Below are 20,839 nucleotides of genomic sequence, written 5' to 3'. Positions count from 1 at the left end.
CTTTGAAAAGTATAATGCCATAGATAGTTTAGAAGACGCGCTTAGAAGGGCCTTGGAAGCAGATAATAGAGAAGAACATGACGAAGAGGAGGTAGAACCAAATGAGGAGTTTAGGGCATTAGCTATTCCTGAAATATCTTCTGAAATTAATATTTTAAACTTAAACAACAATTTGTTAGATGTTGATCCGGACAGCAATATCCGGGTAATAAAGCTTTAAACTTAGCAAACTTAGTTTGATCTCTAAATTGGGAGCAAAAAACTTTCCTTACACATGTCTTGCATAATGCAAGGACAAATCGAACTTTTTATGAGATTATGAGTAGGTGTCCGCAAAAGTACACTTATATCAACCTTATTTTAGTCCCTATCCAAGAAGTATAATGGTAGAGTAGGATGCGACCAAACTTCTGTAAAAATTTTACTGTGTGCTCCCACAGGCAATGCTGCTTTCGGAATCTGAGGATCCAGTCTTCATTCCATGTTCTTCCTCCCTGTGAATCAGGCTGGGTCCGCATTTAGAAGTTTAAGCCCTGATTTGTTGAATACCCTATGTTCAATATTTATTGATCTTAAAATTCTTATAATAGACGAAATTTCTATGGTCGGTGCAACAATGTTTTCTTATTTGGACTCTCGCCTAAAGCAAATTTTTTCTAATGTTGAAACTCCTTTCGGAGGTATTTCGGTTATCGTGTTCGGCGATCTTAGGCAATTGCGGCCCGTATGTGATCGCTAGATTTTTCAGGCCCCGTCGCATGATCCGTACAGTGCTATATTTGGATCGTATCTGTGGAGTCCTTTTAGGTTTTTTGAACTCACAGAGATAATGTGACAGTGAGATGACCAACCGTTTGCAATTGCACTTAATAACATGGCATCCGGCCAAATGACGTCTGATGATGTTAGGTTGCTTATATCTATAATTTCCGATGAAAGTCAAATTCCAAATGACTCAATTTACCTTTTTACAAGTAATCAGGACACAGATCGGTACAATAGGGAGAGGCTTAACTCGATTCCCACTGCACAATTTCTCTCGGAAGCCATAGACTCAGTTAAGTCCGCTCAAATAAGCTTAGAGCAGAGGAACAGATGCCTGGAACAAGCTAGGTCCCTAAAAACATCTGAGACACAAGGATTGTATACCTCTCTGACTTTCACGACCACTGCCAAATATATGATGACGGTCAATACATCAAATGGTCTCGTAAACGGAGCCACTGGTGTCCTTAGGGAGATAGGCTTCAGTACGTCCAACACTCCAGATCTTCTTTGGATACAATTTTTAGATGAAATCATAAGAGTAAATGCGCGTTCCAAGCGCAGACATTGTGAGAAGGCTTCATGGACGCCGATTTCGAAAATTTTAAAAAGTTTTCAAATTAATTCTAACCAGGCCACTACAATTGAGCAGTTTCCAGTGGTTTCTGCAGAAGCAATTACTATTCATAAAAGTCAAGGAGCTTAGTACAGTAAAGTGGTCGTTCACAATAACTCCAGCATGCAGAGAGCTGCGCTGTAAGTAGTCTGTAGTAGAGTCACAACTGCGGCGGGTCTCTTCATTATTGGACCTTTTGTCTGCCCAAGAGCCGCTCAGGATTCAGCTTCAGAAGCAGAGCTCCGAGAATTGCGTTCCACTAAGCTACTGAATATCCATTTCGATTGTTTAATCAATAGTCTGAACCTTCATATTTTTTTTCCATAATACGGAAAGTTTACACTGCCACTTTAGCGATTTTTGTCTAATGCTTAGGTCTTCTCTTTTGTGCTTCGTTGAAGCATCAACATACTCAAATGAGATATATGAAATTCCTGGCTTTACCACAGCAGTGAGATTGGATTTTCAGTCAGTATTTTATTCGAAACGAACTATTTGAGAATGTTAGCCTTTGCTGAAGTGGTCGATTTTAGCCTCTCCACTGTTTGAGTTTGCTATCTTTAAGTACCGATTTTTATATTGTATATAAAAGTCCGAGATATCCCTTAAAGAAGTTTGAAACTGAGTTTAAGAAGTTATTTCAAATGTAAAATTGCGATTTTTAGAACGAAAAGAGGCTTAGAAGGTTATTCTGTGGAAGGAAAATTACCTGCCTAGATACTTAGGCAGCGATGTCTTGGTCTTTTATTCCGTACTAGAGCTTTTATTCAACTCCCTAATTGATTGGGTAGGATTGGGTAAGTGCTCACATCTGTTTGTATTCAACGTTCTGTTGAAAAAACTTTCCGCGTTTCCCGTTTTGGTAGTACTACAGTGCAAATTTTCGTTCCAAATATTTAGATACATTTCAGCATTTATAATTTCGTCTATAAAAGGATTTTCAAACTCCTCAAGTGGACATGCATGTTGGTCTAACATTTTTATACCCGTTACTAAAAAGAAAGTTGAGATTAAGTATGCAGACTCCAGAGACATAGACGCAGGGAGTTTTGTTGACCCAAACCGCCAAAAACTGTGCTGAAGTCTCTCCTTCGCACTTCCAATAGCTGAGTAACGGGTATCAGATAGTTGGTGAACTCCACTATAGCGATCTCTCTTGTTTAACTTTAATTCTTTCCCGAGTTTTCGATATGATATATTAACTGGTGAAAGCAACGACTTTTGTCAAGGGCATCTCCCTTGCAAATCTGCTATGCGACGCTTCTGGGCGCCGTCTGTTCCTTGTCGGTCTGCTGTGGCGTCGCTTCCTCACCGAACTTAGTTCCAACGTAGCATCCGCGACCGTGACATGGTTTCTTTTGATAGCGGATGTATCGTCTGTATGGTTAAGCCTGAGGTGCCTCTGAAATCTTCCTCTTGATCTCAACCGCATCCTGACCTTCCTCTCCTGGTGATTTTTAACCTTCAACGCTCGGCGTACCGTCCCGCTTCTTGGTGGTTTCCCAAGGCGATACGTAGTACGTTATTAGAGGTTATGCCGCAAAGTATCTGAGTCTTCTGTTTTGAGAAGTCTTTGGGTGGCGTTATCTAGGGGTCGCTTGGGAAAGGACGAGATAGCCATTTTTGGATTGAGTATGAGTAACAGGGGTAAATGTCGGGTTTTCTCTGTCCGAAATATTCACCTCTGTCTCCACGCTTAGGTTACCGCCAAAAAGAGGGCGACAGAAGCGAATATTTCCGCTCATTTTGCAAAAAGCTCTTTTATAAAGAGTTTAAGGAGAAAATGAGAGATAAAGGTATTTCGCAAAGTGTCGCAACACAAATGAAAAAGTAGAGATAAATTCGGGTGCATCCGCAACCAATGTTTCAGCAGAATGATGATTGGCAAACAACGTCCTGCGGGCCTATTGTTTTCTGAAAAAGCGGTGGTTGTGTGGGGTGGGAGAGAACAGTTCGAGAGAGGGGAGTGGAAATAATTCGCGCCTTTCCTGACAAGAATGGCGGAGTGTTGGAACCCCTGCTGGGAGGCGTCCATAGGTGGTATATAAGGTGGTACCCTGGCAGCCACAAAAATTCAAAGTGCAGTGTCGCAGATATTTTATATTAAAATAGTGAACGTAAACATCGCGCCATGCTGAGGCAATGCATGATTCTGCCTTATACAGAACATAACTGATCACTTTTCTTCGTCGATTGCAACAGCCGTGGGTAGCACGTGGTAAGTTGTTGTTGTTGGGGTATTAGGGCCGGTTAGCCTGACTCAGATTTCCTTGATAGGCTAGGTCTTGGCGGACAGAAAATGAAAACAGCCTAACAAGCATGGCTACCGCGTGCCTACAGTTTCTTCGTCGCACATCGGAAAGAAATAGGTCTCTGGCGACAGAGACCGCGCGTGGCCAAGAATCACATATATTAGCATTAACAATTTTTTGGCAGTGCTTTCACCAAAACCTGTCAGTGCTGAAGACTCTTCTTCGCACTTCCACTAGCTAAGTAACGGGTATCTGATAGTCGGGTAACCCGACTATAGCGTTCTCTCTTGTTTTTATGTATGTTTTATTTGTTGTGAAGCTAAATTTTATATTTGTTTAATGTTAGATTTATGTGAATAAATTATAATTAATCCGGAATAGAGTTTTGAGTAAAGCTCGCGCTGATGTAGCTCCGGAAATATGGATGGAGGGGTCGTTGGAAAGGTAGGGAAGGAACGATTACTTCAATAGTGGTCACGTTTTGTGTGTGTGTCCAATATGAGAGTTATATATTCTTGTTATATATATTCTTGATTAGGATCAACAGCCGAGTCGAAATGGCCCTGTAAGCCTGTCCGCTAAAAAATCTAGAGACGTTAATAGAAAATTAACCTACACAGCGGCGAAATAGGTGGTAAGCGCAGGCCTTGCTCGATTGGCTAGCTTGAGTCCAAAGTCCAGCGCGGCACCGTTAGTTCACGGTCTCTCCGCTTTGCCGGGGTCCAAGGTCCATTATTTACCGTTTGACCTGGCCGCTCTTGCTCGCGGTGGACCCAAGAACGCGGGGCCGCAGAGTTTCAGAACGACTCGAGACGTATGCCAACAAAAGAGCCAATGACGGGACCCGATACATCCGGGTGGACTGCTGGAGGGACACGTTTGATGGCGGGGAAGACCTCAATCCTGTTGACGGATTACATCCGTTCCATGCAACAACTCACCCTCGCCCAAAAAACAGTGACGTAACGGCCATTAATGAAGGTAGTTAGGAAAGGCTTAAGGAGTTCCCTAGCCTAGTCAGAAATAATTAGCCACCCCAATAATGTAAGCCTGAGCTAAGATTCTTACCGCCGATGGAGCTGTCATAGTCGCCTGAAGCGCCTCTTATTTACCAATAAATGGTGATGCTCTCCGGGCAATCTGGGATCGGTGGGTCCGCAAAAGGCACTACAACTGCTTTTATTATACCCGTTACTCGTAGAGTAAAAGGGTATACTAGATTCGTTGAAAAGTATGTAACAGGCAGAAGGAAGCGTTTTCGACCATATAAAGTATATATATTCTTGATCAGGATCAATAGCCGATACGATCTGGCCATGTCCGTCTGTCCGTCCGTCTGTCCGTATGAACGTCGAGATTTCAGGAACTATAAAAACTAGAAAGTTGAGATTAGGCATACAGACTCCAGAGACATAGACGCAGCGCAAGTTTGTCGATTCATGTTGCCACGCTCACTCTAACGCCCACAAACCGCCCAAAACTGCCACGCCTACACTTTTGAAAAATAATTTAATATTTTTTCATTTTTGTATTGGTCTTGTAAATTTCTATCAATTTGCCAAAAAACTTTTTGCCACGCCCACTCTAACGCCCACAAACCGCCCAAAGCTGCCACGCCCACACTTTTGTAAAATGTTTTGATATTTTTTCATTTTTGTATTAGTCTTGTAAATTTCTATCAATTTGCCAAAAATACTTTTTGCCACGCCCACTCTAACGCCCACAAAGCGCTAAAAACTGTCAGTGTTAAAGACTCTCCTTTGCACTTCTACTAGCTGAGTAACGGGTATCAGATAGTCGGGGAACTCGACTATAGCGTTCTCCCTTGTTATACCCGTTACTCGTAGAGTAAAAGGGTATACTAAATTCGTTGAAAAGTATGTAACAGGCAGAAGGAAGCGTTTCCGACCATATAAAGTATATAATTCTTGATCAGGATCAATAGCCGAGTCGATCTGTCCGCCTGTCTGTCCGTATGAACGTCGAGATCTCAGGAACTACAAAAGCTAGTAAGTTGAGATTAGGCATACAGATTTCAGGGACATAGACGCAGCGCAAGTTTGTCGAATCATGTTGCCACGCCTACTCTAACGCCCACAAACTGCCCAAAACTGCCACGACTACACTTTCGAAAAATGTTTAAATATTTTTTCATTTTTGTATTGGTCTTGTAAATTTCTATTGACTTGTCAAAAAACTTTTTGCCACGCCCACTCTAACGCCCACAAACCGCTCAAAGCTGCCACGCCCACACTTTTGAAAAATGTTTTGATATTTTTTCAGTTTTGTATTAGTCTTGTAAATTTCTATCGATTTGCCAAAAAACTTTTTGCCACGCCCACTCTAACGCCCACAAACCGGCAAAATCAGTCAGTGTTGAAGACTCTCCTTCGCACTTCCACTAACTGAGTAACGGGTATCAGATAGTCGGGGAACTCGACTATAGCGTTCTCTCTTGTTTTTATTTGTGGTTGTGCCGCTAGCTCAGGATTTTCCCAGGGTGGAGCTTTCGCCTAGCCACACAGCTCGCAACATAAACATATACATATACAACATAAACGCAACATCGATTCTATACCACTACGATTTGTAATCACGCAAACAAACTGAAAAATGTAAGCAAATGCATTAATTTTCAATGAACGACAAATACTTTAATTTCTGGTGGCATCAGATTTAGTGACCAGATTTAGACTACGACGACTACATCTCCGAATTGAACATTCACTCAAATATTCTGGTAAGTTCACTCGTTTTAATAAATATAAACATAATTATGGACTAATTATTACATTATTCACATTTTCTTGTCAATCAGGCAACAATCACCCTTGTTCGTCGACTGCTTTTGGAACGTTCAAAGCGACAAGTCTACGAAGACTTCAAGATCTGCAACACACAAACATTAAGCCTAATTTAGTTTTAAATTTCAGCGCCAGGACTAGCAGTAGCAGTTGACGCCTGTTGAAGGCAGATGCGGAAGTCGTTGTCTCGCGGAATAGCCAAGAATTGTGCTGGACTTAAATCCATACTAGTTTTTGAACGCAGGTTTTATTGGTTTGAACATTTTGTGTTATTTATTGATTAATTCTTTTATCATATACTATAAACCACTGTGTAGGCCAGAACACGTATTGATGAAGCACAATAAAAATCTTCTGTTGTTGTCCGATAACGAGCGACAACCAATCTTAAGACAATCGAGTAGGCTTTAAAAAAATTATAATTATTTGAGTTGATATAATTATTATGTTGGGGCTAGTGAGGCTAAACACAACCCATAGACTGTAAACTGTAACTCATTTTGCACTCTTAAAGAGAATGAAGGAGGCTATGAATGAGTACTGTCATTTTAAATTAATTTTTTGTTACAAAACTTTAAATTTGAACCTTTGTATGAAACCAAGTCAAAATGTTTTTTTTTTATCGATAAATATTAATTATTTTGTTAGTCATGTTTTTTGAAAAGTTCAAAAATACTATTTAATTGAAAATTGACAAGTTATGTACTTTTGTATATTTTCATTTTTTTTTTCAAAAGCTGCAAATTTGCTTCTTCTTTTGCTAACTCGCAATTGAGCGCGCCGAAACGATTTCAACACAGTGAATTGCGCATTTGTTAGCGTTGTTTTCGTTGTATGCGAAATGAGTGAAATTTAAACCAAAGCGGAATGGATGAAATAAGTGAATGCAGAGTAAATGTTTAGACTACTTGTATAAAATAATAAAGAAAATGGGAAATGGGAAAAAAAAAGTTTACTCAGTGGTCTATTGATGTTTTTTCCTCATCGCCACAAAATCATTCTGCCACTTAGTTATTTTATAAAAAAATTATTTCTGACCACACCTCATACTTGACAAACAAAATGTTGCCGTCGGCAACAACAATTTACGATTTGGTAAGGGGTCGATAAGTACGTCGCCAAAAGCTATCGCGAAGGCTGCCATACTGTTGGTGAAACGAAACAGGCAGATAAAAGTACCTATAAAATATAAAAGAATTCATTAATTAATTTAAAAGAGGGCCAAAAGTGTTCTTTGTAAATAATGCTATTTAATTGAATTACTTAAATGGTCAAAGTGAAGTAAAACAGTAATTGCGAACATCGGAATTAGAACTGTGAAAAAGGTGGTAGCTCTAGATTTTCTCAAGCCATCCATCTTCCGCCTTTTCTTTCATTCAAATCAAGCAATTGCAAATATAAAAGGCATTTATCGTGTTGTTTGATTTTGACAAATAGTATAAAACAGGCGATTGAGCTGCAAGAAGCGATGAGAAACGAAACATTCCGATAGCAAAACGAGAGCAAAAATGTTGCGAAAACCAGACCTAAAAACGTAATTGTACGATTTGGCCCAAATCGAAATCGAAAAAAACTTTTACTGAGGCATTTCTGAAAAATAGAGCATTTTCAGATGCTAGAAATTTAATTTCAGAAAAACGATGTATTATTATTGCTATCAATTCTGATACTATTAACAAAATTATGTTTCTGCATTCAGTAATTGAATCATAAAATAAATAAATTACATACATATATATAATAATTACTCCATGTCTTTCCATTTTTCTCTGTCTTGTATTAAAAAGCAAGACACAAACGAAAAATCGAACACGTAATAAATTTGACGTCGCCAATGCGGTGCACAGTTAACTGTCTCCGTTATTCCGAGTACTCGGTCGCTAGTACACTAATTGGTGCATTGCTTCGCCGTTCTCACTTGGGCAGTCAGAACATTGAGTAGGAGTACCAAATAAAGCAGCAGCGACTGTATTCATGCAGACCTCTACTATAAATCTTTTGATCAAGGACCAGTTTCGCTGCTTACGTCGCTGTTACCCTTAAAGCAATAGATTTGAGAATAATTTATTTTGTAATTTCAGATTCACATTGTAAAAATAACTGGAGCAATGGAAACTCCGCTGTATACCAAAATTAACTTTTTATTCTTACTTCCCACGCTCGAAAATGGATTTCCCTTCAAACAAACTTCTCATATGACTAGGGATTGCTCATGAATTTAAATTGCTAATATATTTTTATTCACCCATTAAAATATAATATATAAAAGTTAAAAGCCGTCTAAACGCAACGCAACACCATAAAAAATATTTCGTATGTAACAAACTTTTCTTGGCTTTAAACATCCGTATACTGTTAAATGAATTGAAAGAGAAATCTCTCTCCAAACTCCACATTGTAGCAATAGTCTGAACAGGTTATTATTATCTAAATCGATTTCACAAATATCGTACCTACAAATCGAAAGCCTCGTTTTTTGTGTATTTTTTGCATTGTGATCTAGTATTTCATATATTTGAGAGTTTAATTTAACATTCAACCAATATAATAATGATAAAACCAGGTTCATTATTATTTCTATAAATAAAAAGCACCGTGTACGATTTCAATTAGACCCATATATTTGGCTTATGATCCCTTTGTAATCCAATCAAAGCGAAGAGAATTTTATTGTGATTTTCCGAATATTTTGATATTCTATTATAAGCCAATTTTTTAATAAGCAAATTAGGTATGTAAGATTTTATATTCATGGAGCAGTAAACTTCGTACAAATTTTTCAGTTTTATTAGCTTTTACAAAAGCTAATATTAAACAGTTGCACCTGAGTTGTAGATAGGGTAGTTCATAATTGAACAGAGGCTCCTTTGACACAGATGCAGGACATTCGTAATATTACCCTTGTCAACAATTCCGGCAACAACCATGATTCGTCTCTGGCCAACTCCAAAATGCCGCGCAACTTTAAACTGCTAGCTGATCCACAGTTGGTTAAATGTGGTACCAGACTCTATCGTTACGATGGTTTAATGCCAGGAGACCCGGCTTATCCAACAATAACTCCCAGGGACCCACGGAATCCACTTATTCGCATACGCGCCAGGGCTGTTGAACCACTTATGCTTCTTATTCCGAGGTAACCATTACCTAAATTTAAAATGTCATCTAATTACCCAGACCTTACCCATAGGTTTGTCATCGATTCCGACTACGTGGGCCAGCCCCCTGCAGTGGAAGTTACAATAGTGAACCTAAATGATAACATCGACAAGCAGTTTCTTGCTAACATGCTGGACAAATGTGGAACATCTGATGAAATACATATTTACCATCATCCCATCACAAACAAACACATGGGCATTGCTCGTATAGTGTTTGATAGTACAAAGGGAGCGAGACAATTCGTTGAAAAATACAATCAAAAGTCTGTAATGGGAAAGGTAAGCCGTAGCTTGGAAGCTTTTGTCGTTTTTTAAAGTATTTATGTCTTTAAGATCTTGGATGTGTTTTGCGACCCTTTTGGTGCCACATTAAAAAAAGCTATTGAGAGCCTTACAAATCCAGTCGCTGCAAAACCATTGATAGGTACCAAAGAAACGTTAAAATGGACATTACAGCATTCGGCTTTAGAGGACACCGAACTCATCCACGGATATCTTGAAAAAAACGGCGAACATGTAAATGATATCTACACCACTTTTAAAAGCAATCCTACTGCAGACCGCAGTAGAGATCGAAACTGGAATCGTGACAAGGAAAGAGATCGACATTTTAAGGACCGCAGTCGACACTCGCCAGAGCGAAGTTATGATCGTGATCGTGGAATGCGTGAAAACGTTGGCGCTTCAGTAAGAAGTAAACGTAGTTTTTATCGACGCCGTTCTAAAGATATATCCCCAGAAGATTCTCGGGATATATTGATCACGACAAGAGAACGAGGTAGAGATTCAGATTCACGGCCTCGCGACTATTGTCGTTCTAGGGAGCGAGAATCGTTTCGAGACCGTAAAAGATCTCGCGACAAAAGCCGAGACCAGCCCAGGGAAAAGAGAGAACATCGTTTTAACTCATCTAAAGATCGAGAGTATCGCGGAAGAGATCGCGACCGATCTGCTGAAATCGATCGAAGGGATCGCGAAAGTCTTAAGTATTGTAACCGCTATTCATTGCATGAATATATTGAAACTGATAGTAGACGCTCATCGAATACAATAACTAGTTACTATTCCAGTTCCAGTTTGCCTAGCACAAACCATGGTTTCAGTAGCTGTTCTTACCCTTCAATTGAAAATATTCAGAAATGGTCAGATCATAGAGGTTGGACCGCGCCTCAGCCCGACTTTCAGCCAGTACAACCACCCCCGCCGCCACCAGAAGAGATTGAAAACTGGGATGAAGAGGAACACCATAAAAATTGTTTTACGTCAACTGCGCATTATGGCTGCGCAAATATTCAACCGCCAGTGCCGTCAAACGTTAATTACATGACTAAATTAAAGTCAGTTACACAATTAAATTCCGATCCAGGGAACGTAGATTTAGATACTCGAATTGCGTTAATATTTAAAGGAAAAACGTTTGGAAATGCACCACCTTTTCTTCAAATGGATAGTAGCGATTCAGAAACAGATAAATGCAAACCTGATGTTTTTTCAGATGTTTATTCCGATTCAAACAACTCAGAGCACAAAAAAAAGTCAAGTGACAAAAATGAAGCAAGTGATATATCAAGTGATGAAGAAATAATAGGTAAAAAGGACAAGTCGAAAACCAGTTTAAGTGAAAAAGAAGTAGATGATGACAATATGTCTTTATCGAGCTTATCTTCCCATGAGGATCCTATTCAGACTAAAGAAGGTGCAGAGAAACCTATTATGTCACCTTACATATATTCCCATTCAAATCAAAATCCTTTTTATTACCATGCAACAGGCTATGGGCACTATCTATCCGGTATCCCGTCGGAATCTACAAGTCGTTTTTTTTCAAATGGCGCTTACATGCAGTCTGATTATTTAAAAGCCGTTGCTTCATTTAATTTTGATTCGTTTTCAAAGCCATACAACTACCATGAAAGTGCTCTATCAGATCCGAATGATGGGATACGCAAAAAAGTAAAAAAAGTAATTGGTTATATTGTCGAGGAGCTGAAACAGATTTTAAAAAGGGACGTTAATAAGCGTATGATTGAGATAACTGCATTTAAAAATTTTGAGACATGGTGGGACGAGCATACAATAAAAGCTCGTTCAAAGCCGCTATCCGAAATATCAGACTCCATTGTCAATACACCCTTAAATTTGATTAAAGATACTTCCTATAAGGAAAAGAATGCTGACATTGGTCTTCTTAATAATTCCCAAAGGGAAGTCGCAGATTTTCAATCCTTCTCAAGTATAGGCTTACGGGCGGCAATGCCCAAGCTGCCATCATTTCGACGTATAAGAAAACATCCTAGTCCTATACCTAACAAAGGAAATTTTTTGGAAAGAGATTTAAGTGACCAAGAGGAAATGGTGCAATGTTCAGATTCTGAAAAAGAGGATTCTAATATGGGAATCTCCAATACTGCACGTTCAAACATAAAGGGTCCAGACCCACTTCAAGAGTCAGATCATAAATCGCGAATATCTGATTTAATTTTAAAAAGAAAGGGAAGTGCTTCAAGTTTCTTTTCATCTTCGTCTTCTTCCGCTTCTTGTGAAGCTGAATATGAAGCCAGCGATTGTGTCGAAAAAGCAAGGACTAGTGAAGAAGATAGTCCTGAAGGATATGGTCAAAGAAATAGGAATCTACGGAAAAAAAGTTTTAGAAACAAAAACAGAGTCGGTACAAGGGATAAAATTTTGAAAAGTATGGATTCGGGCTCAGATGAAAACAAGAAAGAGAACGTAACAAGGCACACAAAAAAAAATAATATATATTCCGATACAGATGAAGATAATGATAGAACGTTGTTTACTGCTTTACAAGAAAAAAATATTTCAACTATTCTATCTGATCTCGAAGAAATAAGTAAAGATAGTTGCTTCGGATTAGACGAAAACGTGATCGAGCCCACATTTTTAACAAAGATACCAAACACGCCGAAAATGAACGAATTTAGGCGCTCTCTTACCCCTGTTCCACCACCGGGGTACAATGAAGAAGAAATTAAAAAAAATGACTGTAAACAAAAGTCAGTATTTGATTATAATAGAATTTACAGCGACTCCGAGGAGGAGAAAGAATATCAGGAAAAGAGAAGAAGAAATACTGAGTACATGGCTCAAATAGAACGAGAATTTTTAGAGGAACAAGAAAAGAGTATTGAAAATTCTTTGGATAGAAACCTACAATCCCCTAATACCACGGTACAAAGCGGAAAAACCCCAAGAAATAAAAATGACGAAACTCGAGAAATATTTAATTCCCAAATTAAACCATGCTTTGAAAGTGCAAGTAAAGTTGACAATACTGCAGTCAATGTAGAAAATATTGAGAAAAATCTAAATGAATTTGTCGCTGTAGAGAGTGATGTTCTTTCAAACGGTTGTAACAAAGTGTATCCAAATTCAAAAGGTGAAACCAAAGGAACTCAATCGCCAGTGTACTCTGACGGCGGTTCCAGTCAAGCGTCACAGGCCAGCCAGGTTGCGCTAGAGCATTGTTATTCGTTGCCGCCGCACGCACAATCAGTTTCTTTGTGCAATTTTCCATCTGGCCAGTTGAATGAGACTAAAAACATTTTAAAACAAGAACCAGAGAACATTGCAATTGTTAACCAAATGACGAGGACAGGTCCAGGCAGACCTCGCAAGGATCCAAGTCGCACTCAAAAGAAAAAGAAAGATTCGGTCCTCAGGGTGCCAAATGTAAAGAACAAAATGGCACCAAACAGAGATGCGTGGGCCGAATTGGCACGAAGAACTGCAAATTTTGTTCCGTATGATATGTATAAAACTCGTGATCAGAATGAAGAAATGGTTATTTTGTACACTTTCTTAACAAAAGGCATTGATGCAGAAGATATAAACTTTATAAAAATGAGTTATTTGGACCATTTGCATAAGGAGCCGTATGCGTGAGTGTTATTACTTATTATATATTATAGAATTTCATGAGCATTTATTTTCTAGTATGTTTTTAAATAATACTCACTGGGTGGATCACTGCACAACTGACCGAGCTTTTTGGCCACCGCCTCCAAAAAAACGAAGAAAAGATGATGAACTGATGCGCCATAAGACTGGATCTGCACGAACTGAAGGATTTTACAAATTAGATGTTCGAGAAAAAGCTAAGCACAAGTACCATCACGCTAAAGCCAATACAGAAGATTCCCTTAATGAAGATCGGAGCGATGAACCTACAGCACTTACAAACAACCATCACAATAAAATAATTTCCAAAATGCAAGGAATTTCCCGCGAAGCTCGCTCAAACCAGCGAAGGCTCTTAACAGCCTTTGGTTCTATGGGTGAGTCTGAGCTCTTAAAATTTAATCAGCTAAAGTTTCGGAAGAAACAGCTTAAATTTGCCAAATCTGCGATACATGATTGGGGATTATTTGCAATGGAGCCCATAGCTGCAGATGAAATGGTTATTGAATATGTTGGTCAGATGATTCGACCTGTAGTAGCTGATCTAAGAGAAACAAAGTACGAAGCGATTGGAATTGGTAGTTCCTATTTGTTTCGAATCGACATGGAAACTATAATCGATGCAACTAAATGTGGAAACTTGGCTCGTTTTATAAATCACAGTTGCAATGTAAGTATAGCTAGCTTTTTTTGACGTTTCTAACACACAATTTTGTTTTTCAGCCGAACTGCTACGCTAAGGTTATAACTATTGAATCTGAAAAAAAAATAGTTATATATTCAAAACAACCCATTGGTATCAACGAGGAAATAACGTACGACTATAAATTTCCATTGGAAGAAGAAAAAATACCGTGCCTGTGCGGCGCCCAAGGATGTCGAGGCACACTTAACTAATACTTATTTACAACTATGAATGAAATATTTAAGAGCTCATACATTTAATTTATTTATAAAATCCAAAGCGGGGTATATGTAAGTACATATAGTATTTTTTTTTACAACTTGCAGAAAAGTTTTGTTCAACTAAAACAATGAGTAAATTTATATAAATCATTATTTTGCATCACGTCAATAAACAACAAAGTAGCAATATATGAGGAAAAGAAAAAGTGTAAATTTCTTGTTATATCCGTTAAAACCAGCTAATACTTAATATAGCTAAACCGGGTATGTTTAAATAGACGATTGTAGTGCACACGAAGAAATATTTGCCGACATAGAACGGCGCGCCACACTCATTTAAATCAACGAGGTCAGAAGTGATGTTAAAAATGGTCTTAACTAAGGTAAATAAAGATGCGTTTTGTATATGCATAAGGCAAAAATGCAATAAATTAATAATCTTAAAATTTTAAAACTAATTATGCCTTTATATTAAAAGTTAGATTTGCGCCTATTGTAAATCATGTTTAAGTGTTATTTGCATATCTAATTGAGCCTGAGCAATGCTTTCCAAAGCATACTGCATTTTTTCTAGCAAAAGTTCGCCTTTTTGCACTACTTCCTCAAGGTCTTTTGCAGTTTCTTGGTTTTCGATCTCAAGTCTCTTAAGGCTAGAATTTTGAAGTTCAATGGAGCTGTCTTCATTTGGAAGCGACTCAATTAAGGTGTCGATGTCTTTAGCACATCGAGCAATTAACTGTGCAAATAGTTGGGCATAATCTTCTTGCGGCTGACACGAGTTTGGCGTTTGGGGTCCAATGCGTTCAAAATTAACAAATTTACTCGGAAAAGAGGTTTGTTGAATTACACCAATAGCATTGCAGAAGTTCTCGGCTTGCTGCAATGATTTTATTTACTTATTTGCAGTTATTTTTAATGCGGAGTGCTACCTGATTAACGGTGTCTTGCAATTGTGTAAGGCGGTCAGCCATTGTAGTATCCAATTAAAATTTCTAGGAAAACATAAATGAAAAGGTAAAGATATGGAATTAAATTCTATTACGATTGGACGTTAAAAGTGACAGTCAAATTTATATCATATTTGCAGATTATGATGTGACAACAATACTTTTACAATCATTGACCGTTGGTAATAAGAAAAATATCAATGTATCAATATAAAGATTTTTGTTTAATTTTATGCACAAATTCTGCGTAACAGCGTTAGCATCAAATTTTTTCTTGAAATGGAGAAATGCTATTAATATGGCTTACACACTGGCACGGTACTACATTTTATGAAAAAAAGGTGTTATTGCTCACACTGCGTCATTATAATGTCTTGATTCCATTGAGATGGTAAAGACACGTACTGCACGACCTTTGCCTAAATAAGTAAACATCTATTCCCTGAAAGGCTATGACAGTGAAATTAAGACCAAATAAAATATATAAGTTCACACAAGCAAGTCAGAGGGGTGCAACGACCCGTCGAAATGCCATCCAACAAGGCACGAGGCGCTGACTAAGGGCTCAGCTGGGTCCGCTGCCTAAACCGAAGACTTGGCGGCCTTAATAAATTTGATTTGTAAGATACCAGAATTCAGAGCAGTTGGCTCTAATAAAAGAACATTTTAATAATACAAACGTATTCGGTTTAATTGACGCCCAACGCGTTGAAGTGTCGTAATAACGTAAAATCCGTAATAAAAAGATCTAGAAATCAAAAACACTTCGGACTCGCGCGCTGCACAACAACTGTGAACAGCAACACACAAACAAAAATATTTAATACAAAAGCAAAACAACGCTGCACAAGCAACAGTGAAAACCCCTGCATATTAACAGTAAACAGCGAAACCAACGACAGCCAGAGGATAAACGGATCAACCAGCTACCGTCTTTATTTTCAATTTACCTCTTTTAACGTCAAACAGACATGTGTGCCATTTTTTGAAAAAAAAACCCATAATTAATAACGAAATAAAACAAATAAAAAAGAGTGATTACAATTAAAAGTTCAAGTATAGTGATTTTCATTTACAAATTGTTTAAAAAAATTTAGAAGGAAAATTAAAGTCTTTCCTAACAGGTAATTCTTTCTCATACAAATTATAAAATAAAAAATCACAAACGTATAATTGTCCGATGTATAGAAACAGTAACGAAAACAACGACAGTGACGGGGACTTAGTACAGAGCTATAAAGACATAAGAAATAACAACCAGCAAGGGGGTTACATTGACGGTACTGAGACAGACGAAGATATTGAATATATATACTAGTAATAATAGTAATAGTAGTAGTAACACCCCAAAAATAGTTAATAACCACAAGAACTCCCAGGGAGTTCTCCAGAGAAACCAAAACAATAATGCACCGGGCACTAGTAATCAAGCTAAAGGCTCTCAATTTTCTAAAAACCAGGGACATAAAGGCCAAACGCAACAGAACAATGAATCAAATAATCCTCGAAAAGGCTATACGCAAAACCTAGGTCCTGAACCAATGGACGTCGATCCCACATCACGTTCTAAATTTAGGGGCGAGCAGACAGCTCGCAGTCGTCAACGGTTGAACCATACGACTCAAGAGCAGGCAAATGACCAGGAGTATAGGATAAAACCATCCTACGAAGCAGCGGAAATCGAGGCAGATAACACGTCCGATTCCGAATGATGTAATTTTTTAGGGGAACGTCCCTGCATCCGTACATAATTCGTACTATAGCGGGACGGGAAATTATGTTACTGTTGGATACAAAAATTACATAAGACATCTAACAAATTTAAAACACTTCAAGCCGGTGGAAACACCATTTAAAGTCACATCAAACCATGGTCATACAAAAATAGAGCAAAAGTATCTGATCCATCTATTCAATGTTAAGTCATACTTCTTCTTGTTAAACAACCTGAACGGATATGACGGAATTGTTGGACTGGATGTGCCAAAAAGGGTCAAAAATTGATCTAACAAAAACATCATCGAACATACGGAGCACATTTTTTACTCAAAATGCAGAATTGTAAACTTTATTAACATCGATGACGTGGGCGTGCCAAACGCCGTCAACGAAGATTTCAAAAGGATGATAAAAAACTAGAAGGTCATAGGAAAAAACGTCTCGTTATTGATATCAGGAAACTGAATCAGAAAACAATTGATGACAAGTATCCCATACCATCCATGTCGACTATACTGTCGAACATTGGAAAAGCTCAGTACTTCACAACTCTTGATCTGAAGTCGGGCTTCCATCAAATTGAGCTCGCGGAGCGCGATCGGAAAAAGACAGCTTTTTCGGTCAACGGGGTATGAATTCTGCAAACTTCCTTTCTTTTTAAAAAAAAAATACCCCTAGTATTTTCCAACGGGCCATAGATGATGTTCTGAGAGAACACATCGGTAAAACTTGCTATGTCTACGTCGATGACGTAATCATTTTCTTCCAAACAATGGAGAGTCATGTCAACGATATAAAGTTCCAAAAACTTTGTGCATTGCAGCCTAGCGGCCTAGGCAATAGTATGGGCACTTCAAAATCTTAGAAATTATTTATATGGTGTAAAGAAGCTAAACATCTTCACCGACCATCAACCACATCGCTACTATCCACAGCGAGTAGTCGATGACCTACACTGTAGAGTCAACAGAAAAGCTTTAGACATTAACAAACAGTACAGAGCAAAGCGAAATTATGACCACGGAAAACGTAAAACAGGTCCTTCGTGACTACTTTTTTCCCAAAATGGGCCAGCTAGCGGCAGAAATCACCGCAAATTGCAGAACGCGTTCCAAAGCAAAATACAATCGTCATCCTGTGCAACAAACCATAGCGGAAACACTAATTCCCGGTTATACTGGGGAAATTATCCACATAGATATATTTTCAACTGATCAAAAGCATTTTCTAACTTGTATCGACAAATTCAATTCAAAATTCGCTATAGTCCAACCAATCTATTCAATAGCAATCGCAGATATCAAAACTCCGATACTACAACTAATAAGTCTGTTCCCCAAAATAAAAACGGTTTACTGCGACAATGAAAGGTCTATCAACTCACAAACCATCCGAAACATCCTAGAAAATAGGTATGGTATACAGGTCTCAAATGCGCACCCGTTGCACAGCACATCTAATGGCCAAGTTGAGAGATTTCATAGCATCCTAGCGAAAATCGCACGGTGCATCAAGATAGATCAAAACATAACCGAGGCGACCGACCTTATTCTATTCGCAACAATAGAATATAACAGAACTGTCCACTCGGTTACAAATAAAAAGCCTCACGAAATAGTTCACGCTATTCCACCAGATCATGCGGGCACAATAAGAGACATGATCAAAGAGGCTCGAGAGATAACACTTAAGTACTCAAGTGCACACAAACGCAATAAGCAGTACCAAGTAGGCAAAAAAATTCCTGTTTAAAAACCAACAGCCGCCTGGGTACCAAATTAACGCCATTCGGCTCAGAAGAGGTAAATGAGGCTGATCTGGGCCCGACAGTGCTTATTAAAGGGAGGTTGGTCCATAAGGACAACCTTCGGTAAGAGGGTGCCCAATTTTATATTTTGTATACATTTTTTTATATTATCACCTTTTTATACTTTAGTGACGTTTGTTACTCTCTATATTTTATATTTTTCGCACCTTCGTGAAGGAGCACATGAGACTGGTACTTGAAACGGACTTGGAACGAAAAGACCCTCTTCTGGACACATTAAAGGTACGTCACCAACATGCCCGTAGTCTTAATTTCATAGGGACTGATTTGAAAGCAATAGCGGGGACACCTGACTCTGACGACTGGGACCAGGTGAGGTTTAGACAGAACTGCTAACGGACTCGGTAAACGGAAAGATAGAAATAAACGACAAAATACAATTGCAATGACTGACCTCATCCATGAATTCTTTTTTAAAATCGGGCAACTTAGACACAGAACATTTTGACAAAAAACCGTGTTGTAATTCAAGAACTTTAAAATTTAATACTTGCAATCACCCTTTCCAAATTAAACGTAATAAGTCCAATAATCTTGAATGACGTTGACGTAAAGGAGATTGAAAGTAAACATTCCACAAACATTACCGTGTCAGATATTTTAGAGGTAGCTAGCATAAAAACTTTTTAAAATCGAGAACTATTGTACTTTTTATTAAAATTTCCGTCCCTTGTTAACTTGTAGAAAAATAAGAATATTAGAATATTAATAAATAAGAATATAAGGAGAAAATAAGAATAGAATCTTAGATTTCGAAGACGGTAGCACGGTCGCGGATTGCGGGACGGAAACCTTCGCCGTCAAAGACTGCAACCTATCAGCGGGCAGGAGATCGAAAGCGCCAACCTGCGCACAACAACTCATTTTTGGCATGGTCGCCCATTGCAACACCCAGCCTGGAGACTTGGACCCAGTCACCATGATAGACGAAGGAATGCTCTCCACCAACGATGAAACTATAAATATAACCGACGAAAAGGGAATAAGCCGGATAATATCAGGAACATACCTGGTATCATATACCGAAAAAATTAAAATAAGCGGCACCCTTTACGTCAACAATATCGAAACATCAAAGAAGAGAGCCGCAGTTTCACCCATGGCTCAAGTAAACGTTCTGAGACATCTAGAGCGCCTTAGTCTGTCATCAATTCACGGAATGAGCGTTAACAATCTGCACCACATCAACCACCTTCAATCCCGACTGCCATCAGGCAACACCTGGATCTTTTGCTCTGTCTCCTCTACAACCTCAATAACCCTGGTCATCATCTTTCCTATCTACCGTCTGAAAGCCAAACGTCAACAACCGTCAAGACCATTGAATCCGGGGACGACTTCATCTTAAGACAAGTTAGGAGTTAACACGAGCAAGTCAGAGGGGTGCAACGACCCGCCGAAATGCCATCCAAGATCCGATGTGCCAACAATAGCATGATGCTCCAGACGGCACGAGGCGCTGACTAAGGGCTCTGCTAGGTCCGCTGCCCCAACCGAAGACTTGGCGGCCTTAATAAATTTGAGCAGTTGGTTCTAATAAAAGAACCATTTAATAATACAAACGGTTTCGGTTTAATTTGTATAAAGATAAAACACCTGGGATACACACAACCACGCATCGCGTGACCACGGATTAAGTTCTGGTCACCTGCCTCCATCAGCCCGAGCTCATAAAAAAATCTATTCAGAATTCATTAAAATTTATTCATTTATAACTAACATTAAACAAAGATAAAATTTAGTTGGACAAAAATGAAACATATAAAAAAAATAAATAACTGAAATTACTATTTTTCTTTATTTCCTAGATTGTATATGCATATCGAAAACCTAACTGCACTTTTATTTAAAAACTAAAGTTAACGGATCGTAACTGATCCTATTCGGATGATAGCGCATCCGATCCGGTGCGGTAAAAAC

At 38.6% G+C, this 20,839-nt stretch overlaps 2 protein-coding genes and 2 long non-coding RNA genes across 5 annotated transcripts; 2 read left to right on the top strand and 2 right to left on the bottom strand.

The window, feature by feature from the left end:
- Positions 1-6,682: 6,682 nt before the first annotated feature.
- Positions 6,683-7,776, bottom strand: LOC120322048. The gene is made up of 2 exons (XR_005561843.2): positions 7,481-7,776; positions 6,683-6,842 (listed from the first exon to the last, which is right to left on the bottom strand). It is a non-coding gene; the product is annotated as an uncharacterized LOC120322048 (long non-coding RNA).
- A 1,150-nt stretch (positions 7,777-8,926) lies between these two features.
- Positions 8,927-14,625, top strand: LOC26536186 (histone-lysine N-methyltransferase SETD1). Of its 2 annotated transcripts, XM_039376904.1 has the most exons (6): positions 8,927-9,168; positions 9,314-9,573; positions 9,628-9,877; positions 9,932-13,500; positions 13,556-14,189; positions 14,243-14,625. In XM_039376904.1, exons 2-6 carry the CDS (start codon positions 9,314-9,316, stop codon positions 14,414-14,416), a joined length of 4,887 nt encoding a protein of 1,628 aa, XP_039232838.1. In that variant the 5' UTR covers positions 8,927-9,168; the 3' UTR covers positions 14,417-14,625. The 2 variants fall into 2 exon arrangements, with proteins under 2 accessions (XP_039232838.1, XP_039232837.1); XM_039376903.1 differs by having other exon boundaries at positions 8,927-9,573.
- Positions 14,626-14,871: 246 nt separating this feature from the next.
- On the bottom strand, positions 14,872-15,673 carry LOC6535239 (mediator of RNA polymerase II transcription subunit 21). Its single transcript, XM_002095860.4, has 3 exons — positions 15,534-15,673; positions 15,355-15,417; positions 14,872-15,302 (listed from the first exon to the last, which is right to left on the bottom strand). The coding sequence occupies exons 2-3, from the start codon at positions 15,394-15,396 to the stop codon at positions 14,916-14,918; spliced, it is 429 nt and encodes a 142-aa protein (XP_002095896.1). The 5' UTR covers positions 15,397-15,417; positions 15,534-15,673; the 3' UTR covers positions 14,872-14,915.
- A 1,165-nt stretch (positions 15,674-16,838) lies between these two features.
- LOC120322047 lies at positions 16,839-20,706 on the top strand. Its single transcript, XR_005561842.2, has 2 exons — positions 16,839-18,893; positions 19,076-20,706. It is a non-coding gene; the product is annotated as an uncharacterized LOC120322047 (long non-coding RNA).
- Positions 20,707-20,839: the final 133 nt, after the last annotated feature.

The sequence above is a fragment of the Drosophila yakuba genome, chromosome 3R (assembly GCF_016746365.2).
Source record: "Drosophila yakuba strain Tai18E2 chromosome 3R, Prin_Dyak_Tai18E2_2.1, whole genome shotgun sequence".
Taxonomy (NCBI): domain Eukaryota; kingdom Metazoa; phylum Arthropoda; class Insecta; order Diptera; family Drosophilidae; genus Drosophila; species Drosophila yakuba.
This window is presented reverse-complemented; position numbering and strand designations above follow the sequence as displayed.

What these genes read in the sequence shown, in the direction of transcription:
- LOC26536186 (XM_039376904.1), top strand. Translation starts at nt 9,314, where the DNA reads ATGCAGGACATTCGTAATATTACCCTTGTCAACAATTCCGGCAACAAC. An exon ending in AAAAGTCTGTAATGGGAAAG is followed by an intron (nt 9,878 to 9,931) that starts GTAAGCCGTAGC and finishes TATGTCTTTAAG; the next exon opens with ATCTTGGATGTGTTTTGCGA. An exon ending in TTATAAATCACAGTTGCAAT is followed by an intron (nt 14,190 to 14,242) that starts GTAAGTATAGCT and finishes TTTGTTTTTCAG; the next exon opens with CCGAACTGCTACGCTAAGGT.
- LOC6535239 (XM_002095860.4), bottom strand. Translation starts at nt 15,396, where the DNA reads ATGGCTGACCGCCTTACACAATTGCAAGACACCGTTAATCAG. An exon ending in TGCAAGACACCGTTAATCAG is followed by an intron (nt 15,303 to 15,354) that starts GTAGCACTCCGC and finishes AAATCATTGCAG; the next exon opens with CAAGCCGAGAACTTCTGCAA.